This window comes from Leuciscus leuciscus (genome assembly GCF_965113295.1).
Source record: "Leuciscus leuciscus genome assembly, chromosome: 11".
NCBI lineage: Eukaryota > Metazoa > Chordata > Actinopteri > Cypriniformes > Leuciscidae > Leuciscus > Leuciscus leuciscus.
Genome location: NC_138735.1, coordinates 25022994 through 25048909, shown reverse-complemented (window position 1 = coordinate 25048909; position 25916 = coordinate 25022994). Strand labels below are relative to the sequence as shown.

General features: G+C 35.7%; 1 protein-coding gene across 1 annotated transcript in view; it reads left to right on the top strand.

Moving 5' to 3' along the window:
• Positions 1-25916, top strand: part of vav3 (vav guanine nucleotide exchange factor 3) — a 65654-nt gene that overhangs the window by 5666 nt on the left and 34072 nt on the right. The window contains exons 2-6 of the mRNA XM_082184443.1: positions 6552-6668; positions 23132-23190; positions 23292-23357; positions 25156-25264; positions 25340-25432. Of these exons, the coding sequence (XP_082040569.1) occupies positions 6552-6668; positions 23132-23190; positions 23292-23357; positions 25156-25264; positions 25340-25432 (444 nt within the window). The remainder of the gene's footprint in view (positions 1-6551; positions 6669-23131; positions 23191-23291; positions 23358-25155; positions 25265-25339; positions 25433-25916) is intronic.

Below are 25916 nucleotides of genomic sequence, written 5' to 3'. Positions count from 1 at the left end.
TTATGAGATTTGAATTGTATTCAGAACATTGTAAAAGCATTTACCGTCTGCGCTGGTGCCATTAAAGTGAACAGAGACGGTCATTAATAAGGAGATTTAATTGTAGTATACAATTGTGCATCCATTTAAGTGGCCAATAAAACAGCAATATCCTATTTTGTACTCGCATGGCAGAATGACCTTTTTGATGATGACTACGTGTAGAAAGTGATCAGTCAGCGGTGCTCACGTAAATGCATGCACACATCCTGCAGCTGTACTGCAACCTTTACCTTAGAGTAGATCCTCAGCGGAGCAATGACATCACAGCGCACAATGAAATGGGCATTATCTTGTCTCAGTCAGGGTAAAAATAGCCCATAAACGGGAGCTGTAAAAATGCAGTGGCACTAGAAGAATTTCACCAGGATGTCAGAGAAGCACTAATATCAAATTTCATTTCAAAGTGCTGATGCATCTGTAAATTGAAGCTCCTGAGATAAAATAAGAGAATTGACATTTTGAGTGCAGTTAAAGTGCATTCAGACACAATCTGCCAAAACGTATCACATGGATTGTCATAGATGACAATTTAAGCTCTTTGTGAATGGAATAGTCCTACTGCTTCCTTTAGAAGTACAAATTGCACAAGTACACAAACATAACTTGGCATGTGCCCTACAGCATGGATCAGATTTGTAGTCTGGCTTCTGGAGGAAAAATGCTGTCATTTTTTTGTGTGTAATTTTAGTGGAAAAAGAGGGTGCCACAGTAAAATCAATAAATACTACTACTATTAGCACCACCAATAATTATAATAATTGGTTATCTGTAAATGTACTATGGTCAATTTTATGGGACAATACATTATGTGCATTATATACCAGTTAAATTAGACAATACCTGAACTTTTATAGTAAATATTGTTGGAAATAGGAAGTAAACTTAATTTCAATTAAATATTATCAAATGTCACTTTTTCAAGGTGATATGTATTATATTAAAATTATAGTAATGTATAATTCCATTTACAGTGAAACTATAGAACTATAATTGCTATAATAAAAAATAAAATAATTCATGCATGTACTTTTATATTAAAAATAATATTGTTGAAAGTTTTCTTTGCAAGTAAAAAATGTCACCTTGAAAATGACATCACATTTGATTATATTTAATTTAGTCTTTTTTACTGTAAATGGAACTACATGCACACACATATCATAGTATGTACTCAAAATAATAAAAAAAAGCATGTTAGATAATAACAATAAGTGTGCAGTTGTTAGACCTTATGTCTAATTTATAGAGTGTGAAAAAAACTCAGAAAAAAATTTCTGTTGCTGCTTTTGGGCTATTCAGAATGGAAGGACCATGGTGCATTGAAACAGTGTTCTGTTGTATACATGACATTTTTTGCACTGTTCTTCTGTTTGTGGTAGCACAGGCTGTGTGATACTGACCATCTCTCACATTGCCCTGACGGTTCACTTCTCACAGTGTGGTGTGCTGTAACCCATGTGCACTGCCCTGTGAAGGGCAATTCACCACGGATCTGCCAGTGATGACAATTTAGCCACCAGCCAGTGTTTATCCTCTGCCTCTCCTGTCCGTTTTACATGATGCGATGCCATGTGCGGTTCAGAGCAAGTATCCATACTTGATACGAACAATCAGTTGTTGCATCGGAAATATGCTAAGAAAATCTATAGTATGCATGTATCCAAGGTCACCATCGATTTCTTAGGGGTTAGAATATTGCTTTGTTAAACACCAAACTGCTATGAGAAAATGCTATGCACAGCTGAAATATTTTATATATAATCCCATAAGATGCTAACAAAAATGTAAGCTTTACCTTTAAGTTAGGTAAATAGATTGTCTGACTTAGATGTTTAGCTGAAGCTTTTATCCAAAGTGACTTAGTGCCCATATTACAGGGACAGTTTCCCTGGAGCGCTGAAGGGTATGATGGGATGGTGATAGATCATACAGTCGATCAGTTTGAACCTGTACCTTTTCAGCTGCTAGTTTAGATCTGTAACCACCAGGGTTGTGCTACATTTTGAACGGAAGAATTGACTCCCTTTGAAATCATGAGTGTGAATTTGAACTGAATTGGCCACACTCCATATAAAGTTTAATTGAAATTTGAATCTATTTCTTTTCATTTTAAATTATTTTTTTTTACTTCATTGCATTCAAATTCAAAGTGCAATTCTGTATGCTGTTTACTACCTCAGTCCAAATTCAGAAATTTTATTACAACATAAAAGGCATTCCCAGTCGAATTCTGAATGGCGCATAACCCCTCTACCACTACACCACATCATTGTTGTTAGCATCGATAGTGCTAAATGGAGATTTTATCAGTTGTTAAATGGCTTTGGAGAGCATTTACAGACTACATTTACAATTCATAAAACCATTGCAATCCATATAACAGATGTCAGATATATAGAGCTCATAAATGTATTGAACAAAGCATATTTTGTTGAGAACATTTCAGTGCTAGCATGTCCTGCTGACTGTCAAGTTGATGCTCTGGGTCACTTTCTACCCACAGTGCTGTCTTGCACGCAGTTTTAATAAAGCATCTTTGCTGACTGATGCTTCATTGTTTTGACAAGACAGCTTGTTTAGCTGTCTGCTTGGTTAAACCAAGGGTAAAAGCTGCACACGGCTCACAGCTGGTGCTCTCCACACAGGACGGAACACTGTAAAAGTGCCCGAAGCCACTGATTTACAACACCTTTGACTTCCTTATTCTTCTGAATGAGATTTTTTGTGCTGTCGGAACCATCGCTGTCAAGAGGATGTCAGGACTTTCCTAGAATCAATTTCAGTGAATAATTTTAAATCTTCAGCCTTCATCTTGAAAGCCTTACTGATGTGAGCACTTCACTCTGCCCTTGGACTTTAAAGGAGCCATATAATCCACATTTTATAGCATTTTATTATAAGTTCAGGTTTCTTGCACTAAATGAGTTGCAATGTGCTGTAGTTTCATTGTCTACTGTACCTTTAAGACTTCTGCATGTGAAATAGCTCTGTTATGATTAGCTAACCTCTTTGCATTTGGAAACTCCCAGCATAGTTTACACTTGCTGCGTCTGAAATCGAATACATCCCTACTATTTAGCATGCGAAAAACAGTACACCAACCGAGTAGTATGTCCGAATACATAGTAGGCTATTCGAAAAACAGTAGGCGAAACGTCCAGGATGACCTACTGCTTCAGGCAAGGGCATTGGGAGCCCGCAGTAAAACAACCGGAACGAGATTTCAACCGAGGGAGTTTGACTTTTTGCTGTCGCAGACAAAACCCCCCTATCGCGGCCAAATCGGCTTGTGGTCACACTGTAAAACATTTTTAAAAGTTGAGCTAACTTTAAACAATAAGGCTACTTATCGCATTTTTTAAGTTGGCTCAACTTTTAGTTTTTTTGTTTGTTGTCTTGACAAGAAGTTTAAAGTTGAAAAGAATACCTGGTACTCATGAACAAAAGCATTTAAGTTGATTTTAACTGAAGCAAATTAGTTGAGTTAACTTAAAAAGTTGAATGCGATAGGTTGCCTTATTTTTTTAAGTTAACTCAACTTTATTTATTTATTAAACCCCAACCCTAATCGTTAAGTATGAACAGTTCAACAACTTGATCTGAGCCTGTCTCAAGCAGTCATTAGCTTTGCAGAAAACAATATGTCATGCAATATAATTGCAAAATAAGAACCAGCTCTCAATTCCCAACCTTACTTAATACTTTTACTCAATCCATACATTTTTTATGGTATGTCCCCTTTAAAACTGAATCAGTATCTTCAAAGCCATCTAGCTTTCTGTTTCACACATGGTATTTATTATGGATGAAATGCTATCCATTTAGTATTAGTCTCATTACGCCCTTCAGGAGAAGTAGGAAAAGACATCTCTTGAGTTTCCTGCAGAGATCTGACTGTGCAGTAGTAGATGGAAGAGCAGTTTTCCACCAGGATAGAATTTAAAAGCCATGTTTGGTTGAGCAGGACGGGTCCGAGGCAGCTGTAATGCAGAAAACAGCTCTGAAAGTGTCTAGGCACATCATGAGTTAAATATTTGTCTTTATTTTACTCTCGCTCTCTTTTCCTCTTCCTCTCTGTTTCTATCTAGCTTCCTTCAGACCCTGCAGGACTCCTAAAGACTTCAGGGCAACCACGAGATGTGCCTTTCTGATAATGTGTTGAAACCAAACAAGTGTAAACAGTCAAATAGATTTGCTCGCTGAACACTTGCTTGTCTTATCTGTGCATAAGTGCAGCCCTAGGCCCCTGGTGAAGTCATCTGTAGAGGGGGAATGGGAACTGAGAGGCGGTGCATGTGTCGCTCGCTTTTGATCTGCAAGCTTCTCGCAGATAAGACTTATTAGTTTGTATGCAAGAAAAAGCTTTCCTTATGAATTTTTCCAGACTGATGTTTTCTGCACATTAAATGCCAGAGGACGAGTCTGATTTCAGGTTGAGGGTTGAGCGTCCTTGCTCTCAGAGGTTATAGTTTTACATAGTAATGTGAACACTTTGTGTTTCAAGAAATCACAGGTGCAGCTGCCGCACAAAACATAGAGACTCTTGATGTATTCACTTCCTCTTGTTGCTTAAGATAGAAACTTGGCACTGAAGCAAGATGTCAAACTCTTTTACAAGAGCTTGACAGGCGACGCACGGCCAACGACAGATGGCGGGTGAAAATCTAACTGGTAGAAACAGACACATTCTTGTGAACGTGCCCAGCGAGAGGTTAAAGGTGCTGATCTGCAGACCATGACAGGACATCCATTAAGATTATAATCAGTGTTTTCTGGGTTATTGTGAGAACACATTGCTTCACTGTTGATGAAAATTTCCTGTGTCTGATGTCACTTAGGCATTTTGCATGTACTGGGAAAGGAAATTACAGATCATAAATTTACAAAACTGTAAAACTAACTTTTTTTGTGCAATATGTGTATACTAATACTGTACCGATTGGTGTGTTGATTTATTAATTATGTAATTTTTTACAAACAAACAAAACTATAAATATTTTTTTTAATTATGTGTTAAAATTTCATTAAAACGATTAATTGTTTGTTTTGTTAACACTACAATAAGGTTCCATTGGTTAATATTAATGTATTATCTAACGAACAACGAGCAATAGATACGTTACAGTAGTTAATAAAAACAGTTAAGTAAAGTTAGTTGATTATATAGGCTACAACTGTTCATTGGTAGTTCATGTTAGCTCAGGTCCATTCAATTATATTAACAGATACATCTTTTGATTTTAATAATTAATTAGTAAATGTTGAAATTAACATTAACTGAGATTAAGAAATGCTTTAGAAATATTCATCATTGTTAGTTCATGTATATGATAACATATGGAACCTTATTGTAAAGTGTTACCTTAGTTTTTTTAATTAATGTTTTATTAATACTTCAAAAATATACATTTTATTTTTTATTATTGTTTTTAATAATAAATATAACATTAATAAGGGATCATTGAAATAAATCATTATTAGTTATAAATTAATAACTGGTAAGCAGGTGTGGGTAGTATCCGATGGTTAATATTTTATCTTTTAACTTTTTTGTATGCAATAATGAACAATGACAGTATTGCTAACATAATGCAAAAAAAAATTATAATTTTTTCCTGTAGACTTGTATGCCAACACTTTCACTAGTAATACTGACTTATATAATATTACTGTAATATTTTTCACTCAAAAGACCACAAGAACTCAAATCTTTAGTATGATTCAGTGAATTAGCCTATGGTTTTTGATAGCTTGCAGTTACCGTGGAGTTTTGTGGTCAGACGATGTTAATCTGGATCTAGAGTTCTGATAAAGTATCCGTTTTGTAACAGAGCTGTGGTCATGAGTCAACACAGGTGTCAGCTTAATGCAACAGCTTGTGTTTGAGACTCATCTCATTTCACTTTATAAATGAATGTGTTTGGATGTTCGCCAGTCGTTTGCTGTTTGGTAAACTCATTAGTCATGATTCAGAGCAGGTATCACACGAAATAAGAATGGAGAATTAAATAAAAAACTCTGTGGTTAGTCTTGTTCTCCAATGTGGTTTTGTAGTTATAGTTCTCATATGCCATCATTTTTAATTGAATTTAGGAATGTTTGACAAAAATATGACTTTGACTAAAAAACGAATGTTTTTTATATAAATATGAATAGGTTGTATGAATGTAAGAATATAATATTTAACTTTATAATGGGATAGTTAAAAAAAAAAATTCTGTTTAAATATATTTGTTATGACTGGCTATATGATCATGTAAATGCATATGTATATACATTAAAATGTTAATTAACAATATACTATCTTCAAATAATATTTTTGTTTTATATTAACAAAATTAAGTTCATAATTCATTTGAAATAAAAATATAGTTAGAACAGGCTTGTAAAAAAAGCACTTCATCAGATGTTGATGCAAAATGATACTTCAAAACCAATATTGACATTAAGGTAATTTAAATATGAAATATTCCTCTTTAATATAACATATGCCTTTCATTTCTGTCTAGTTTCTCTGCTTGAAGAACATCAGGACATTTTTGCACGCCTGCTCAGAGATATTCGGGATGAAGAAGAGCGAGCTGTTTGAGGCTTTCGATTTGTTCGACGTTCGAGATTTCGGAAAGGTAAGATACAAATTCACTTTCAAATCTCTTGTTTGAAACACGTAGTCACACAATCATTCTGCACTCGTCCCACAATGCACTGACATGTTTGCTTGTTCTGTTTCCAAGCATCATCAAAGTGGCATGATTTACATTTTTCTTGTGCGACAGTCATCCGTCACAGTTTATGGTATAGCTTCAGCCTCGGTCACAGATGTGGTAAAGACAGCAGGGTTGTGTTTGATTTTCCTGACATTAGCCTGTGCGTTGGCTGTGTCTTTTGTGGTGTTGTGTCTCAGTTGATTACGTTCCGAGATGCTGGGCTATCGGCTGTCTGCTGTAATAAAAAGAGTGTCTGCATCTCATCCTGCTTCTTATTTAGTCCACTCTTCAGTATGTTAAATTAAAGATCAGTGAATGACGACAGGGGATGTGGCACGATTGTCTTGATGTATTACATCTTCAAATTAGTTTGCATGCTTGTTGGACTGACTGTATGTGTGCGTAACCGTGTTCTAGTTTTAACTGTGCATTATTACTGTGTATTAGTGAGCATATTGGCTCTGGCAGATGTTTTGCCCTAGGCTTGTTACTGCACTGATCAATATAGTCAAGAGCCCTTAAACCCCAAAGGGTCTCCTAATGCAAACTCAGTGACCTCTCAGTTCTCTCTCACCTGCTGTGAAACGTGAGCAGCAGACTTTAAATGAGTGTCGTGTGATATTGTGAGAGATCTTGTAATATTTCTTCTCAGGGAAGTAAACATGTAAACAGCATGCCATCAGTTTAATCTGTAGCTGGTTTTGATATGGATTTTGTTAAAGGTTAAAGTTTTTTAGTTTTTAGTATGAATATGTTAGCCTTAAGGTTATGAATAAACTGGTGTGTTGCAGAACAATGACAAAATTCGCATTTAGGAGATATAAGCATTCAAAACTTAAAGTGTTTCACTGCCGCTAAAATGGATCACGGGTCGGCGCCGATGGCCTCGTGGTCAGCGCGCAGACATGTAGCGCCGTTGTGCTCGGGCGGCCCGAGTTCGACTCCTGGCTCGTGGACCTTTCCCGATCCCTCCTGTCATAATATAAAGGCAAAAATCACCCAAAAAAAAGCAATATATATAAAATGGATCACAGATTTTTTATGACATCACCCTGGACTTCAGCTTCTCATCCCATCTTCTGTCCAATCAAATGCTCTCTAATATCTAAAGCGTCCCTCCCCCTATGCTATATACCACCTGGCCAAAGCGACCGGCGTTGACATGTCACGGAGCAGTATGGGTTGGAGATGTGTTTTCGGTTGCTCAAATGCTTGAGTTTTATTCCATTTTCCAACTGTACGATGGTTAAGAATGAAATGGCTAGAATTTATTCACACCTCTAGCCTGGCTAACGTCAGACCTCGTCTCATTGAACCACATGTTCATTTTCTCGTATTTGAGGCGTGGTTTACGAATGCCCAGAGCCGTTTATTGGGCGCTACGAATGTCTATCAAATGCGCCTGTACTTACCTCATAGCCAATCGTTTCAATTATACCAGATGACGTATGTAGAGCGACAGAAATTCGACGAGGAAGAAGACGATGGGTCAGAGATTTGTGTACACGATGGCGTTCAGCTATCACTATCTAAGGCTGCATCAAAAGGTAACTTGTTATGTTGGATCCATAGATATAAACAAACTGACGTCGTCATCGTCTTGTTGCTCCCTCCCCGTTCTGTCATTTGTTCCCTTTTTGAGGGGGAAATCTGGTCCATGGTGTCCAGGCTGCCTAGCAGCGTGAATAAAATCGCGCTGCGCGCAAGGCAGCATTGGGAAACCCAAGCTATCACACCTCTACAATTGAAGCCAACGTATCATCAAGTACGAATTACAGTCTGTGGGGTAAACTAAATGCTATTGGCTATTTGAAAAGGGTATTCAATATGTCTTGCCTTAGCTTCCTGTTTCAGTGGAAATTACGTCAACGGATCATACAAAGCTGCGCGTTCCAAGGCACTTCAGTGGGCCTTTAAATAAGATGGAAATGGACAAAACTAACCTTTATTTATTGAATAAAAACAAATTATTGTGCTTTTGTAAAATAAAGAAAACGAACAGGATGCCGCTTTCTGCCGTCCTGGATTTTCCTTTCAGTGAAGCTTGTGGAGCGCGTCACAAAAATGTATCGAAACTCAGCATATAGGCTACTCTTGCGTGCCATCTGAGCTCTTGTTTTGGGTTGGTGCATAGATCGTCTCTTCTTCTTCTGCTCTTTTTTCTGTTATGGTGGTTAGCAAGCAGCGTTGCATTACCTCGCGCGCCCCCTTCTGGATTGGAGTGTTGATCGACTGTGACTGACTGTATTCTTCGTCTGACTGTATGCACCGAACCGTGACGGTTCGGGATGAATACGTTTACCGTTACACCCCTAATATATATAGAACCGGTCAAAAGTTGGGAAACATTACTATTTTTAATGTTTTGAAAAGAAGTCTCTTATGCTCATCAAGCCTGCATTTATTTGATCAAAATAAAGAAAAAACTGTAATATTTTAAAACATTATTACAAATAATATATTTAACTAGTATAATATAATATAATATAATATAATATAATATAATATATAGGCTATTATATATATAGCCTATATACTGTATATATTGTTGGTGCGATCATTTTTTGAAAGTGCTTGCTGCACCATTAAATGTAACCCTTGCTGCGTCCAGACTCATTGCAGAAGGCTATTGGAGTGACAAAATCGACCATTTGAGTGAACGTCGATCATTTGAGGTGTTACACCTCCCCATTTATCCTGGTATGCTTTAAAAATAGATGTGGCTTCAAAGTTAAACTAAATGTTTCCAAAAGTTTTTTAAAAGCTGAAGTTAGAGCTAATGTGTCTTTCGGCAAAGAAATATTGTTTGTCTTTGTTGTGCAAGCAAGGGGCTCATGTACACTTGACCCTGCTATGCAATGTTTAGACGGTTGGACACGGTTTGATTTAGTTCACTATCAGACATGTACAGTAGTAGAGCTTATGTCATCTGATCTTGTCCACAGCAGCATCCCGTACATGCATCTGTTGATTCTCTTATCTCATATTGTCTCTGTGTATGTATTCATTAGCACAGAAGGGGAAAAGTCTTCACACACATATTTAGACACTCTGTAAGACATCACCAATTTTTTCCACATGACTGACAAAACATCTGTCTCATTCTTCTGACACTCGCTCTGGGCAAATCTGCCAACACTTGTTTTATCACAAGTGTAGCACAAATATTGTTGGAAATGAAGTTTGGAATAAAGCAACATAAATACAGTAGGTCACTGTAAAATAGCTTCTAAAATTACAGAAATAAAAAGGTTAAAAAATAAATATATTTATTCATTGACATTTTTAATGTATTTTTCACTAAATGTTTTTGTAAATATATATATTTAAATATATTTTTATTTATTATTTATTATTATTATATTATTATTATATTAGTAAATACTGTAAGGAAACGGTTTATTACAGTAAGCAAGCAATTTTATTAAATCTGTATCAAGTTTGAATGAGCGAATTAGAATGTTCACTAAAATTTAAATAGATCTCCACTTAAAATTCTCTAACATTTTTTTGTTTTCTTTTAAATCTAAATTTTTTTTTCATCTTTGTGCTGTCGGGGTTGCCTGGTGTGATGACGTGTTTTCTCACTGACTGATAGATCGTAGCGATTGATCTCCAGTAATAAGCTTTTGCGCTGCAGGGCTGTAAGCTTGATCGATGTTTGTCTGTATGTTTACAGCCACAGTGACAGCTCAACTAAACTCCTCCTTTCTCATTTATCCATCTGTCTCATCTATTCATCCACTGATTCTTATCCTCCAATCAGAGCAGAAACGTAATCTCTCTTTGCTAAATGGCTAATTAGGACTCATTATTTCAATGATATGAAATGGATTTGTTGCAAGTACTATTTAGCAGGTGCATTTCATGGAAAGTCCCCCTGGAGCATCATGAGGAAAAATTGACCTTATTTTTTTTTAATACATGCTATTTTTTTATTATTGTGAACAATTCACTAGACCCATCTTTTTTTTCTCTTTAAATGTTGTGTTGCACACAGAAATTCTAATGCAACTAGTGTTTTTTACAGTAGTTTTTATTACATTTTTTTATTTATATATTTTCCCTTTGATTTTAGTTTAATTTTATTTTCGCATTTTATTATTATTATTTCTAAACAGTCCTATTGAAGTTTTTTTTATTTCAGATTAAGTTTTAGTCATTTTAGTGCTTAACCATTTATTTGCCAATGCAACATTTATCATTTTTCTTCTATTTATACTTTCTTCTAGTATTTATATTTTATTTTATTTCAGCTTTATTTCAATGAACAAAAATGACTTTAATAGTTTTAGTATTAGTAATAACCCTAATATTATATTATCCATATTATAATAACCCTAAATGCAACCCATGGTGACTTTAACTATTTTGCTGCTATTGCTACCATTTATTTAGCTCAGAAAAGTTAGAACATTTGTGTGTTTTTTTCATGAAGAAAATCATTTGGAGTCTTAAACAAGCAGCTGTTTTAGGCACTTACATTTGATGTCATAACTGAGAACTTTGCTTACAAGCTTTATGTGACATATCCCATGATGTTATTGAAACATCAGTCATGTGATCCCATCATCAGCACTTCTGTTCTATTCTGAGCCACATGCTGCTGACAAATGAATGGAAATAAGCTCAAATATGACGTATTTGCTTCTGCATTTTCAGTGCACTCAGGCTGACTTTGCAAGCTGGAACCGATGAGTACAGATGGGTGAAGTTCTTCTTAATGTCAGTTAGTTCGGTGAACCTTGCGCTGAAGTGAAGTCACAGAATTTCCTGAGGAATTGTGTTGAAATTAGTCTCCAGTAAATCTTGTGTGTTCTTGTAAATGTCGTTTCTCAAACTGTCACTGTTACTGAGCGATCAGATCTGTGTGTTCTACATATGTCGAATGCTTGTGGGCTTTGGAGGAGATAGAACAAGAACAGAAGACAAGAAAACCACTCATGCTTTAGAATGTATCAAATGTAGAGTAAGAGACAAAGTGAGCATCTGTGCTGCTATTGGATTTCCATAGTTAAATATATCACTGCCACCAAGTAGAAAAACTATAATCAATAGCTGCTCTCACTTCGCCAGCTTGCCTCTCTCTTTATTTGTCTCAGTCTTTACTACTTTTAGTCACTATATTATGGACATTGAATGAACAAGTAAGCCTATAAATATGCAGACGTATACTCCTGAGGGTGAAGTGCCCTTCAAGGCTCTCGTTCATGAGCGGATGTGTGGAGCTTATTGAGTATCGAGTGACAAGGTTTTTCAATAATGGATGCAGAGTGGTTGTTGTTGCAGAAAATCATTTGAGGGGGTTCGTGGTGGTCGGTCTGTAAAAACCTAGTGAGCTGCCTACCTAGACAGCATGTTTAGGCTACATAGGCACATTTTTGATGTGTAGGATGCTCCAAAAATTGAAAATGTCCTTGCTGTGGAGGAGAGAAATGGAGATTATATTATATTTCATTCAATGCTGATAAGAATAAAAAACCTTGTTCCATCTAATTAAAACAGACTAATACAGTTTAGAGTAACATATTAGCGTAGCAATATAAGCTAACAGCAAACAGTATTTTAAATAGGTGTTATTCAAGCCATGTAATCTCATTACAGAAAGTAAGACACGTTACGCTGAATGATAGTATCCAGGAATCATCGTTTTGGTGAGTGTTAGCAGTTCAGGCCTGAGGGCTACAATTGGGATGTGAACTACAGCACCTGACATCTGTTATTAGTCAAGAGTGTGTGGTGAAGTGTTAGGCTCTCAGAATGAGAACACACACCACACACATATGGAGGTGTGTGTGTCAAGTGCTCCAATCGTCCTCGAGGACACGCATTGATGATGCTCTCACTGAACTGAGCACAGGCGAATTCTAGCAGTTTTCACATTTCTCCAGCTATGTTATTATATTGTATCCCTTATTGAGATCCCATAAGGCATTACTTGTTGTTGTACTTGTAGGCTAGTTGTATACCTGTGTGACGTGTGCGCACTTATGTTTGCAGAAGATTTAAATGTCAGGAGTCGATGATTAGATGCAGGGGTTTCATCAGAAGCTGACCCCAGGTTGCGTGTCTCTCTCTCTCTCTCTCTCTCTCTGTCTCTCTCTCTCTCTCTCTCTCTCTCTCTCTCTCTCTCTCTCTCTCTCTCTCTCCCTCTCTCTGTGTCTGTCTGTTTGTGTTTCTGTCTGCTTGGCTGTCTAACTCCAGTCACAGAGTCACATGCCCTCGAGCAGAGAACTGTAAACTGCTGGAAAGCATTCACACTTCCTCTTTCCTGACTCGTCGACCTCTTACTACTACGTGGCGTTCCCTGAAGGTTGAGTTGCGAGCTTACTCACGCTTCCTGTGTTCGACTCATGGGGCCCCACGACGGAGGGGGATGGGGTGTGTGTTTAGACGAAGTGTGTGTGTAGACACCAAACCCTTCCTGAGATCAAGACCCTTGAACACATCTGAAGTCATTGGGAGAACTGGGCTCTCCAAAAAATTACATTAGGTTACTGTCACTTTGCAACATGTTAACAGTATTGAAATTGTGAACCCTGTAAAGTCTGTCAGCGAGGCATGCAGAGCTGCTGCTTTTGTGTTTGAAATTAGTCATATTTGAGGTTCAATTACAGCAAAAATTGATTAGGATCAGGGTTATTTGTAAACTCAAACTAAAACCATTAAAAAAATGATAATTGAAATTAAATAAACATTAACTGAAATAAAAGAACATCAAATAAAATAAAACAATAAAATAAATGTATTTTATTTCAGCTAACGTTTGAAAATTTTAATTTAGTTTAACTTGATGTAATAAAAACTAAAATAAAAAATAATAAAAACGTAGACACATGAAAAAAAAACGAATAAAAAATATGACAAAAAATAATAAAACTTCAACTAAAATTTAAATAAAATGTAATACAAAAAATAATAGTAATAAAATTATAATAGAATCTCTCTGATACTAAATAACACTGTTTAGGATATAGGCAGCAGTTTTTGAAACAAAGCTTTTATGTATAGATCATTGTGCCATGTCATATTTTAAGAGGAACTATCTAAATGATCATACATTTCCTGAAATGTATTGAAAAATCAGAACAACTGCTAAAGCTGCTTGCTTCCTCTACAGTGTTTCTCACTGAGAAGATGAAAGGCAGGTGTGTATTTTGGTGTGCATGGTTCCTTGCTGTGGTCAGTGCCATCACAGATGGGGCTTTTTGCAGAGCACGTTTAACCCTTCCATCATAACCACTAAGGGTCCTGTGTAAAGAACTGCAAACATCAAACACTCTGTACCACCTTAGTGTCCTATTTACACATCATGTTCAAGCTGCATATCTCTTCAAAGTGGGCTGCAAAGATGGATTTTTTTCAGTCTGTAGTGGGCGCTTGGTGCGAAAACACAAAAGCCGAATCGCGCTTGAATCCGTTATAAGCCGTTTGATCCTTGGAAGCGTGGCATTGCGAGGCTTTATACTGAAGGTGTCATTTTTAAAGCCAATTAGAGATATTTTTGCTTGCAGATTTGAGATTTTTTTTATTCCAGCGCACCCTCAAGCCATCTGTTTGGATCCCAGCGAAGCTCAAAGCCATGTGCTTTAGAAAAGATGTCCTTCCAAGGCCTTCACTAAGACTTTCAGGGTCTTTAGCACTCGACTGAAATGCAGCCAGGAACAGATTTTTAGGAACTGTTTTGAGTCACAGTACATGGATGATAATACATACACGCAATATTTTAGCATAACTTCATCATAAAAATGTCACAGAGGGAACTTCAGCCAGACAGTATTGTTTATGTGTTGAGGGGCAGGACATAACCGTAATGTATAAGAATGTGTGTGGATTTCATAGGCTACTACAGTTAGTTGCTGGTAATATTTAATAAATACTTGTAAAATATATACACTATAGTGTAAATTACAAGAAATAGTCAAATCAACTTTCAGTCAAATATTGTTTCTGCAGGTTACATTAGTACATTAGTAGTTGGCGACAAGTCTTTATGAGTGACTCATTGAATCATTAATTCAACAGATTTTTCAAAATGCTGATTCATTCAGGATCGGAAAGTTATAAGTTGTTGAATCACTCATTCAACCGATTTGTAAAAAAACAGCGATTCATTTATGGATTGAAACTAGTTCTAAATGAGTAATTGAATCATTCATTCAACCAATCATTCATGAATGCAAATATTCAATAATACTTTTGTTTATGGGCCTCTCAGCAAAAATGTATATACAGTATGTGACTATTTGTGTTTGATAATCATCCTAATATGTTAATTACTTTTTTTAATCAACTGCATATAAAACATGCTTATTATTCGAGGGATAGATGTCAGTCAGCGACTGTGGACCAGTAATTCACACTGGCTGAAGAAGTTTAGAACTAATGTTTATTGAAAGCAGTGATGCCATAAAAACAGAAGTGAAAACATGACAGATTGTACACCACTGTTATGATTCCATCTCGTCATCACGATATTCAGTTGAAATTCCACTTGCTCTGCATACTTAATTGTCCTATTTGTTCCTGAAGGATGATGCCTCAGAGCTGTGTGGGCAGTGTGTGGGTGCAGGAGAAGCTGTGTGGAATTTCATTTGGTTGTGAAACAGAAATGCAGAAAATGCTGTTCATAATTGATCATTTTCATTTTGTGATAAAGATCATGGGTTCATGAGGTTCCCTATTATATACTGTCTCATATAATAGTGTGCTGTTTAAATTAGATTTATTCACATTACAAAGAAATGATCATTTTTCATAAAAAGAAAGACACATGAGCTGAGATCATTTTGTAGGTCATAATAGCAGCTGTTTCCTCTCGAGTCGGATCCACCTGGCTTAGATCAGTGTTAGCGTTGGGGTTTTCAGCGAAATATTACTCAGGACTTGTTGTGAATATGTTGCCACGTGAGCACCGGTTCTGTCTGTGCAGTGTTGTTTTCACCTCCTAGAACATTGGCGTAGAGTTTAGGATGGACTTGCCAAAAATGGTGATATTGCAAACACAGAAAGGCCAGAAAATAAATTTCATCCTGTTCATGAAGTTTATGTTTTTGTCCTGCTAAAGAATCGATCTGCAGATGTTCTATTCTGAACTGTTTGGGTGTAGTATCAGTGTGAAAAAACAGACAAACAACCATTTTTATTTCAGACTGTTAAGCTGTTAAAGACTGTTAAGTTCTAAAAATGACAAAAACAAACCAAAAAATCTGGATAGAAGTAGTCCACATGATTTGAATGTCAAAATCTATTATTCACCAATAATCTTCCTCTTTAGTGACTTGATCATTGAGTCAGTAAGAACAACAATTTGTGAACATATCAGTCAGATTTGTGAATCATTTGTTCAGTCCAATGTCTGAACTGGATCAACTGGTTCACTGAAAAAAAAAAGGTTCAAAAGAAGCCAGTGGCTGCACCCGAAATTTCATACTTCCCTTCTCTATTGTTGGTGAAAAACAGAATGTGAAAAAAGAAATATGTCTGAATTCACAGTACTCATAAAAGAATAGGAAAAAAGTACCTGGATGAACTACTTCTGGTGAGATTCTGAAGTGTGCATACATATGATGGAGACTTTACTGTCCTATGAGGAAATGGGAGAGGTTTTGTGAATGGTAGTGTAGCGACGCAACTGATGCTGGTACAGTATGTCACATGATAATCTCAACTTTGTGAATGTTGTACGTACAGATTAAATTCATATTACACACACTTATACTATATTCAAAATAAGTACCTACTCAAGAGAGTATGCAGTTTCAGATGCAGCCAGTGAGTTAAACTAAAGACTATAGAATTACACAAGACGCGTCACTCTCATTGTTTTGAATGGGGAAAAGAGCAACGCTCAATATGGCGGAATATGTCCCGCCTTCTAAATAAGAGCCAATCACAGATTGGTAAAGTCATTGCGTCTCCGGAGTCAGTCAGGCGCGCGCTTCCACTGCGCATGTGCATTAGTTTGATCCAGCCTGAAAAATATGAAATATGACTGTAAGCATGGCGAACCGTTTTGGAGAATTTTATCTTTCCCCATCCAAAAAGATAGGAGCTGCACTTGTCTTGCACGCCTGAGAGGCGTTTCAACGATGGCTGCAGAGTGAAATGACTTGGTTAAACTCTAGTTTGTGAACAAATCAGTCAGATATGTCAATCATTTATTCAGTCCAATGTGTGAACTGGATCAACTGGTTCAACATATGATAGCTGAATCTGTTTATGGTCTGAAGAGATACACATGAAAGAGTTAAACAAAGGAGCGTTTTTAAATATGCAAATGGAAGCTGTTCATTTTCATCTCATTCTGGCTGATCATGTCATTCTTCAGGTTAAAACATCTGTGAGTGTATTCTACTTTCACTTGCTTTCATGGCTGTGGTTTTATTTACAAGGCAGTATTGTACTGTTTCTGAGCTCTGCTTTAATTATAGGGTACATCCATAAAAGCACAGATGAGTAAAATGAATAATTAATCTGCATAAAAATTGAAAAATGTAACTGAATAAAAAATTCATTTCATTTTCATGTTAGATACGACCTTGCCAGTCATGGGACCCATTAAACAGCTTCTGTACCAATGTCAGTCACATGCCCTCTGAGATCTCTGAATGACATTATATTAAGCTCCAGTGATCCATAATCACTGGAATCTGAAAGTAAGGAGCGCTTCAGGAACGTGCCTGCTGGAAAGCCACAAAGAGGGAGAGATAAGAGAGTGGATATAAATGTCTACAAGCCGTAATGGTCTATACGAGACAACGCTTGTCTGCTTTTAGACAGAGGCACAGAAATAGACCACACAGCCTTCTGGGGGATTTTGATGTCTGATTGAGGCTCATAATTAAACATTCACTCTTACTGAGTGCAAAATTACAGTACAGCGTTATTATGGAGAATATCAACAGGGATTAGACAGAGATGTTTTTAGAGCACCATTTTTACAATCAAATTGATGTGAGTTTTGGAGACTAGTTTAAAATATGCATGTTAACTTTCTCTGTGGCCTGTGTTTTATGTGAAAGACAAAACCGTTATGAAATGCTTTAATACATCATTTTACATCATTAATACAATCATTTGGTGTACTGTAAATTAATACAAACACAAAGTACCAAACAACAAGACTAAGTTTGAAATGTAAAACAATAAAAAAAAACGTCGTTATTTTAGGCATGGTTTTATTATGAATCAGAATGCAGTGAGGTATCGGTTTATGGTGTTGGTTATTTAAGTGTGAAAGTATTGGACTGGATTATGAAATCAGATACTTGTCCTGTAACATGGTGAATGTAGAAACCGGTTGCGGTAAATGGGTCAATGACGTGGTGCCTAATGTTTATAAAATGTTTATGTTCAGAAAAATTCTGTGAAATTTGTATAAAATTTGTATAAAATCTGGTTTGTTGTATGTCTGTTTTGTCTGTTCATTGATCTCTTTAAATACATTTTTAACTATATAAGGTCTTCGTGTCATTTGGAGCGACCACTCATCATGTGGCGCGACCAATAAAAGCAATCACTGTATTAAATTTAAAATAAAATATCTTATTTCTGTGGCTGAAATATGAATCACTGATACATCACTGCTTTAGTAAATTATATTTTTAAAACATTTCTATCAGTTTTATGTGATTTACAGGAAAAATAAGTCTGTTAACTAGATTTAAGAAGGCAACTCAGAAATTATAGAACAAAAAATGAGAACATTATTTACAAAATAATGGATCACGGGTCGGCGTAATAATAAAAATTATTTACAAAAACTCAAAAGAAATACTTGGTTTCTAAACACTTAAAAAATGTTTAAGCATGTTAAGGAAATGTATTTATTTTAAGATAAATCACGTTCGCACCACATTACATTTTTTAAGGCTAAGGACAATTCATCTAGATGAAAAAACACTAAAATCACTTTTTTTTTAAATGAAAAAACAATTTTTTTTTAAATGAATTTAGGTGTACACAACATCCTTAATGTTTGAACAATTGCAACAGTTTTTATTTTATTTTTTATTTTTTATTTTACAATTGGCCTGTCGAAAATCCTTATACGTCATTGACCCAAATATTAATGAGGAAAAGCTCAGAATATATCATATATAACATTTCAAGCCTCTGTAAAGTCACAATAACTGCAAAATCCAAGAGTGATTCAAATAATTATGCTTATAAAAATGCATTCTTGTAAATGAGGCTAATCATATAAAACTACATCACAAACTGTAAATCGACAGAACATCCTTATGCAGGTCTCTTTCTTTTAGTCTTTTATTTATTGCAAATAAACACTATACGTTTGTCTGTTTGTTGTTTGTATATTAATTGTATCACTGTTCAGCATCCACATTTTCTTCCCACTGCCTGTTTAATGCTCACTCAGATGTCCATGTGTGGATGCTTCTTATGCTTTATAGCTATAAGAAGTTAAACTTTTGTAATATTTGCATATTATTTGAATGTCTAGTAAATATGAAACCGTTTGTACTTGTGAATCTGGTGTGTGCGTGAACACCTGCATTGGTATACGTGTATTTGAATAGATCTTGCCAAAGACCTTGTACGTGCACTGTTGATGCCATCTATCTGATTTATCTGTGTCATGCTCTGTACTTGAGACATTAAAGGACAGCGGATAGATTGAGACAGATAAAGACAAGATGAGACAGACAGGAAACATGCTCTTGCAGTTTGATGATAGATGGGAGATGATATGGGTGGCACTTTCCACTAATAGGGTAAAATTTGCATTTGAAATGAAAAACTAGCTAGTTTTAAACATACTAACTTTGTTTTAAATAGATGTTTATTTAATTTTTAAAATAGCAGTCACACAAATCAAACTGTATTTAGACATGTCCCGAATAATGTCCTAATATAATAACATAACATTTAGACTTTCTAATGTCGACAATCCGCGTTTCTGAAGGTTAAGCACCTCCTTTCATGGAAAAAGAGGCTGACGTATGTAAGTTTTAATCAGATGGATCTCCCTGAAGTCCCTGGACCTGGTGCCGGTGATTCTACAGCAGAGACTGTATTTCCTTAATGTGCGTTCATTATAGTTGAAATGTTCTTAAACTTTCAGTCAACTTTGTTTAACTTGCATCAGCAAATCTGGCATTGTGAGACAGATTTTCCAGTAACTATTTTCCAACTACTATATATCAGGGGCGTGCAGTGGTGTTCTGAAATGAGGAGGCAAAGTCCTCACAGGTTTTTTTTTATGTTTTTGTTTTTAATAAATCAAATGTAAATTCATGTCCCAGTTGCATAATGTCGTCACATGTTCCTGGTTAAATAAACTTTACATCAAAAAAGAGAAACCAAATTCATTTCTAATTTTGTAAGTAATTAATGTTCTGTTTATTAAAACCAAGTATAAATCTCATCAATTAGTATATTTTATTAGTATATTTATATATAAATATATATAAATTAATTAATTACATATATAAAATATAATGCGTTTATAGATAATACAAACAAATATTTGTTAACTATATTATCTTTATATTTATAACTGATTTTTAATCTATGTTATTATATTATGTATATATATATATATATATATATATATATATATATATATGTATTATATTATTTAGTTGTTTTCAGACAAGTCATGAGCTGCGAAGTCAATGCCTTATTTTTTCTCGTTTCACTGTTCTTGTGCAATTTTTATGTATTAAATTATGAATAGGAGAAAGGCCACAATGTTTTTTGAGAATATGAAACTAGACTCGAGCAGATTCACTGAGCACACTTAAGAGTCATACCGAAATCTTATTGCTGTCACTTCGGTGAATATGCATCTACAAACCAACCTGCAAACTTTCATCTCTGCACACTTTTTTGGAGAAACAGAAACAATCTTCTCAACATTCACAGAGAGAAACATTCCCATGGGTGGATCTTGGATCCACCCAACTCACGTTTGCTGTGTTTACAGGGGGTCTTTGAAGCATGCTACCTGTTAGGGACGGTTTCCACCCATTCCTCTCCTTCAACCTGTTATGTAAGCCTTTACGATGCAATCAGATCCTGGAAATAAAGGGGCTTTTCTTTCTCTGTTTTGTAAATCTTTTTCCAGTTGTCTTTAACTCTCAATGCACCTTCCCTTTTCTAAATGCAATTTTCCTTAGAACACTTAGAAAGGTTTTAATTTTGTGTCATGTATAAAAAGCTCTGTGCTATTTTTGCAGTGTTGAGACATGGCCTGATGGTCTATTACCTCTTGAAAGTGAAAGTAACCTTTGCTTAGTTTGCACTAGCTCCATTTTTGGTCTTCCTGTTCTGTGCTGTGCCGGTTTTTATGAGAGACATCCCTGTACAGACTGAACACTTACACCTTTGAGATTTTCTTAGTGTACAGCTCCTCGTCTGAACAGGAAGCCAGACAATTATTATAATTTCCAGCGTTTGCATGTGTGTCTTTTATCAGCGCTGATGTGTCTGAATCCAGGCTCTTTGAAAAGCATAAAACACTACATTTACAGCATGTTTACTACCAAACTAGGTGGAACTTACTGTGACAGGCCTGAATACAAATCATGTAATTTCCGTTTGGAAGTGTTACAATATAGCGAGGTGGTGATATGAGGGTGGGAGGGTGGAAATCCCAGCTGAGATTTCCCAAACCATACATATAACCAACATATAGACAGCCAGCTTCATACTCCGCCAACGTGTACTTTTGGGTTAGTGAGGTTACAGAAAATCAAGAGTTTCTGTTTGAAGAAAAACACATTTATCATTTAATTGTTCCAATACTGTACGATTTTGACCCACGTAAACACAAAAAGAAATGTTAGACAGGATGTTCGTGCTGCTCTTTTTCATGCAATGAAAGCGAATGGTCACCAGGGGCTGTCATTCACCAAAAATAACAAGAAATCACCATTAAATACCATGAAAGTATAGTCCGTATGACTTAAAAGCTATTGCATGATTTCAGAAGACTTGTGGACTTTTATGGTACTTTTTGTCTTTTTTTTTTTAGCTTGAAAGTTTGGTCACCAACTCACCATTCACTTTCATTCTAAACAAAAGAACAGTTTCTGCATTCTGTTAAACTTCTCCTTTTGTGTTCCACTGAAGAAAGAAAACCATACTGGTTTAGAACCTTTAAAACATTGACAATCATTTAGTGCCTTCTTCTTAGCGTCTGCTTATGGGAACTACAGAGTAAGTGCTTACATCAAGGTTTCTAGGTTGCCCCCAAAAAATTGCAAACCCAACACATTGATTCACAAACGGCCAAACTGACTGAACCGTTCTACCTCCAACAATGCAGATGAATTATTTCCCTTCAGCATGTCAGACTGGTTGCACATAAGATCAAATGCATTGGATCAGATCTCTTTGCAAGACTGAATCTTAGACAGGATGAGCATCTTTCTCTCTCTTTCTCTCAGTAAAAGCGGTCAGAGTAGTGTTCATGGATTGACAGTTGCTTGACTCGGTGTGTGCTCTGTATTCATGATGTAATTCAGTTGTCATGCTCACAGCAGAGTTCAGCTGAGATGGTGTGATTGCAATTGATTTCTGAACACGTCTTTCCCAGACGCTACGGGTTCGAAAGCTCAAACCACACATGTGCTCATCATAGATATGGAAATCTCCTTAAATACATCTGGAAATTATGCATTCGTTTTAGTATTAATTAATTGTGCATGTATTTGTTTGACCATGTTTGTGTTTGTTTGCATTTGAATGGACACCTGTGCAAAAATTATTCATGACCTGACTGTAAAATCTGGCATTGATGTGTTGATCATTCATAAGCAGCTCTGTGGAATATCAGAGAGGTGAACACACTTGGTGAACATGTAGAGCACAAAAAGATTATGATGAATCTTTCATACTTTTCATGTCAGAGGCTGATGTGCACGTAAACCTGAACGGCATTGAAATGTTGATGCACACTGACCCCTACTGGTACTAATGTTGCGGTGCTGTTATTTCTGTTTGGAAGATTATGTGTTCTTTGTGGGTAACACTATCTTTCATAAAGAACATTTACAAACATATTTCATTATATAATACTTGACAGGGTTTTAATAATAATAAGGTTTTAAATAAAAGGCCTGTTCACATTAAAGCTTATAAACACACACACACACACACACACACACACACACACACACACACACACACACACACACACACACACACACACACACACACACACACACACACACACACACACACACACATTTGGATTGGTCAAACTTTTTGGTCAAACATTGGTTAAATGACCCCTAAACTTTCCTCTCTTGTAATAAAATAATTTAAGCTCAAATCAAAAATAATTTAAGCTCAAATCAATATTTCATGTTTTTTTAGGTAACAGTTTTCTTTTTCTTGTATTTTTCTCTTAGGTTATGGACACACTGTCCAAACTCTCTCATACACACATTGCACAGCAGACTGGAATAAGGTACAGTACATTATTTAAAAAAAAGAAGAAATGAAAAATTCTATTTTACGAGCGCTGATGAAAATGTATATTTTCTCTCTCTCTCTCTCTTTCTATTCTAGGCCATTTCCCACAGAAGAGAGTGTTGAGGATGAAGACATTTATAACCATCTAGAGGATCTGATAGAGTGAGTAATTTTTTTGCTTACATTGCTTGTCTTCCTCTGCAGAAACAAGATGATATTTTAACCTTCAGCTCACTGTACGGTATCGGTTAGGAGAGATATAGGAGCCTCAGGCTGGAGCACACAGGAGTACTTACTGTAGGTTAATGTTAATATGTTGAGTCATGGCATAATGTGTGCCACACACATACTGCACTCCTGTAGATATCCTGTAAAATATGACTTTTGCCAACTTTTACTAAGTGTTGTTAACTCATAAAGAGATCTTTTTTTAGTTAGGATCTTTATCATATATAATTATGGAAGCTTTTTTCCACAATGGAATAAAAAAAAGTTAATTATGACTTTTTTCTCGTAATTGTGTTTATATCTCAAAATTCGGACTTCATAACTTGCAATTGTGAGTTTATATCTAAAAATTCAGAGAAAAAAATTGCAAGAAATAAATGGTGATATAATCGTGATATAAACTCAAAATTGCATGGAAAAAAGTCAGTAAATAGTCATAAAAAGTCGCAATTACCTTTCTAATTGCGAGTTTATTTCTCAAAATTCTGACTTTTCCTCTCAATTCCTAGGTTATATCTCATAAAAAAGTAAGAAATAGTCAGATTTGCGAGATACAAACTCGCAATTGCGAGAAAAAAGTCAGAATTCTAAGAAATAAAGTCAGAATTGCTAGATATAAACTTAGAATTGCAAGAATAGCCTGAATTGCAAGATACAAATTTGCAATTGCGAGTTATAAAGTTGACATTGTGAGATATAAACTCCCAATTCTGACTTTTTTTCTTCGCAATGGCAAGTTTATAATTTGCAATTCTGACTTTTTTTTCTCAGAATTGTGAGATATAAACCCGCAATTGCGAGTTGTAAAGTCTGAATTGTGAGATATAGACATAATTACATAAAAAAATTTATTCAGTGGTGGAAATAAGCTTCCATACTGTATAGTCTTTAAATGTCAGATTTGTCAGAAGGTGACACTGTTAAATTATATTCAGTTGTTACCGTAACTCTGTAGGGGATTTTAGTTTTTTCTAAAAATGTAATCTGTCTGCTAGTTTTAGTTTTAGTTAATGATAACATCACTGCTTCTGATGAAATAACAGATTCTACTGAGTAACTGTGCCGTAGTTTGTCAGGCTGTTGGGCAACACGAAGCCTCAGCAGAAACGTCTGCTCTCCTCATACGACATGCTTGAGGATTTGATATTATGCGTAGCAAATATTGATGTTGCTGTCACTATGTTTTGGCTCCACCTCATCACATCTGTTTCTTAACCACACATTCACACACGAGGCCCTCTAGCAGAGGCTTGTTTTCCTCATGTGATGGTTTGTTCATATGAAACGTGTTTGCTGAGTGCTTTTCCCTGGAGGGCGATGTGCCAGTACGATTTTGTCCCAGTCAGAAAGAGACTTTTCCTTGAAGGCGTTTCGTAATAGATTCAAACTACAGACGTGGTTAGGAAAAGAGATCAACACTGTTTCTCTCTCTTTCGTGCCCATCTGGAGAACATATCTGAGTGATCTTAAGGCCTGACTCAGCTATAATGTCTCTTTTGCTGTAGCTGAAAACATGTGTTTAATTTAGACGAGGGAAACATTATCGTTTTAAACCCCTCATGAGCAATTGCGAGAAGAGGTCTTTTTCTCCATACGTCGGATATGCTGAAGCATTTGAACACATTGTGCTGTCCATCCTCCATCCTCCATGCTTGGTTTGCAGTCTAAGAGTTTATGTACTAAACTAAACCCTTTGGAGAATCACTGAATGTTGATGGTCTGTGTGTCTCAGTGAAAATGGTGTTGAAGATGAGGAAGATCTCTACGACTGCGTGTATGATGATGATGAGGGTGGAGAGGTGTATGAAGACCTGATGAAGGTCGAAGTGGTACAACCACAGGTGAGCTAACAGAAATGGTTTTACAAGTAAACATGTTTAGGTTTGCGAGTCATAAAACGCGCCGTCTTGTTACAGAAACAGGCCGAGACGGACATCAGGAGCTGCTGTCTAATGGAAATCAAACAGACTGAGGAGAAATACACAGAGACGCTGGACTCCATAGAGAAAGTGAGCACAGTCAGACCCATTAATGTAATGTGTGACATCTGCCAAGTGTCTGCTAAATGAAATGGAACGCATTATTAGCTTTGGTATTTTTATTGAGACCATAGTAACCACAGGTAAAAAACAATGGATGAATTTTTTTTTTTTTTACCACGTTAAGATCAATGCAAAATTTTACCTAGTTGCTGCCACTACAGTTATTGTTACAATTTCCCTCTGATGACTTGCTGTAAGCCACCATTATCATCAAATTAAAGAAATTAAAATGACAGAAAAATTCTGAAAATAATCAATGCTTTTGAAACTAAAAATAGTAACTTAAACACATTTATAAACTATAACTAATGCTAACATAGTTTAAATAAAAAAGTATTTCATATATTATAAAATGTTATTTTTATAATATATTATTATTTATTTATAATAATAAATAAATAATAAAACATTTATTATTTTATTTATAATTTTTTTTTTTTTTATCTGAAAA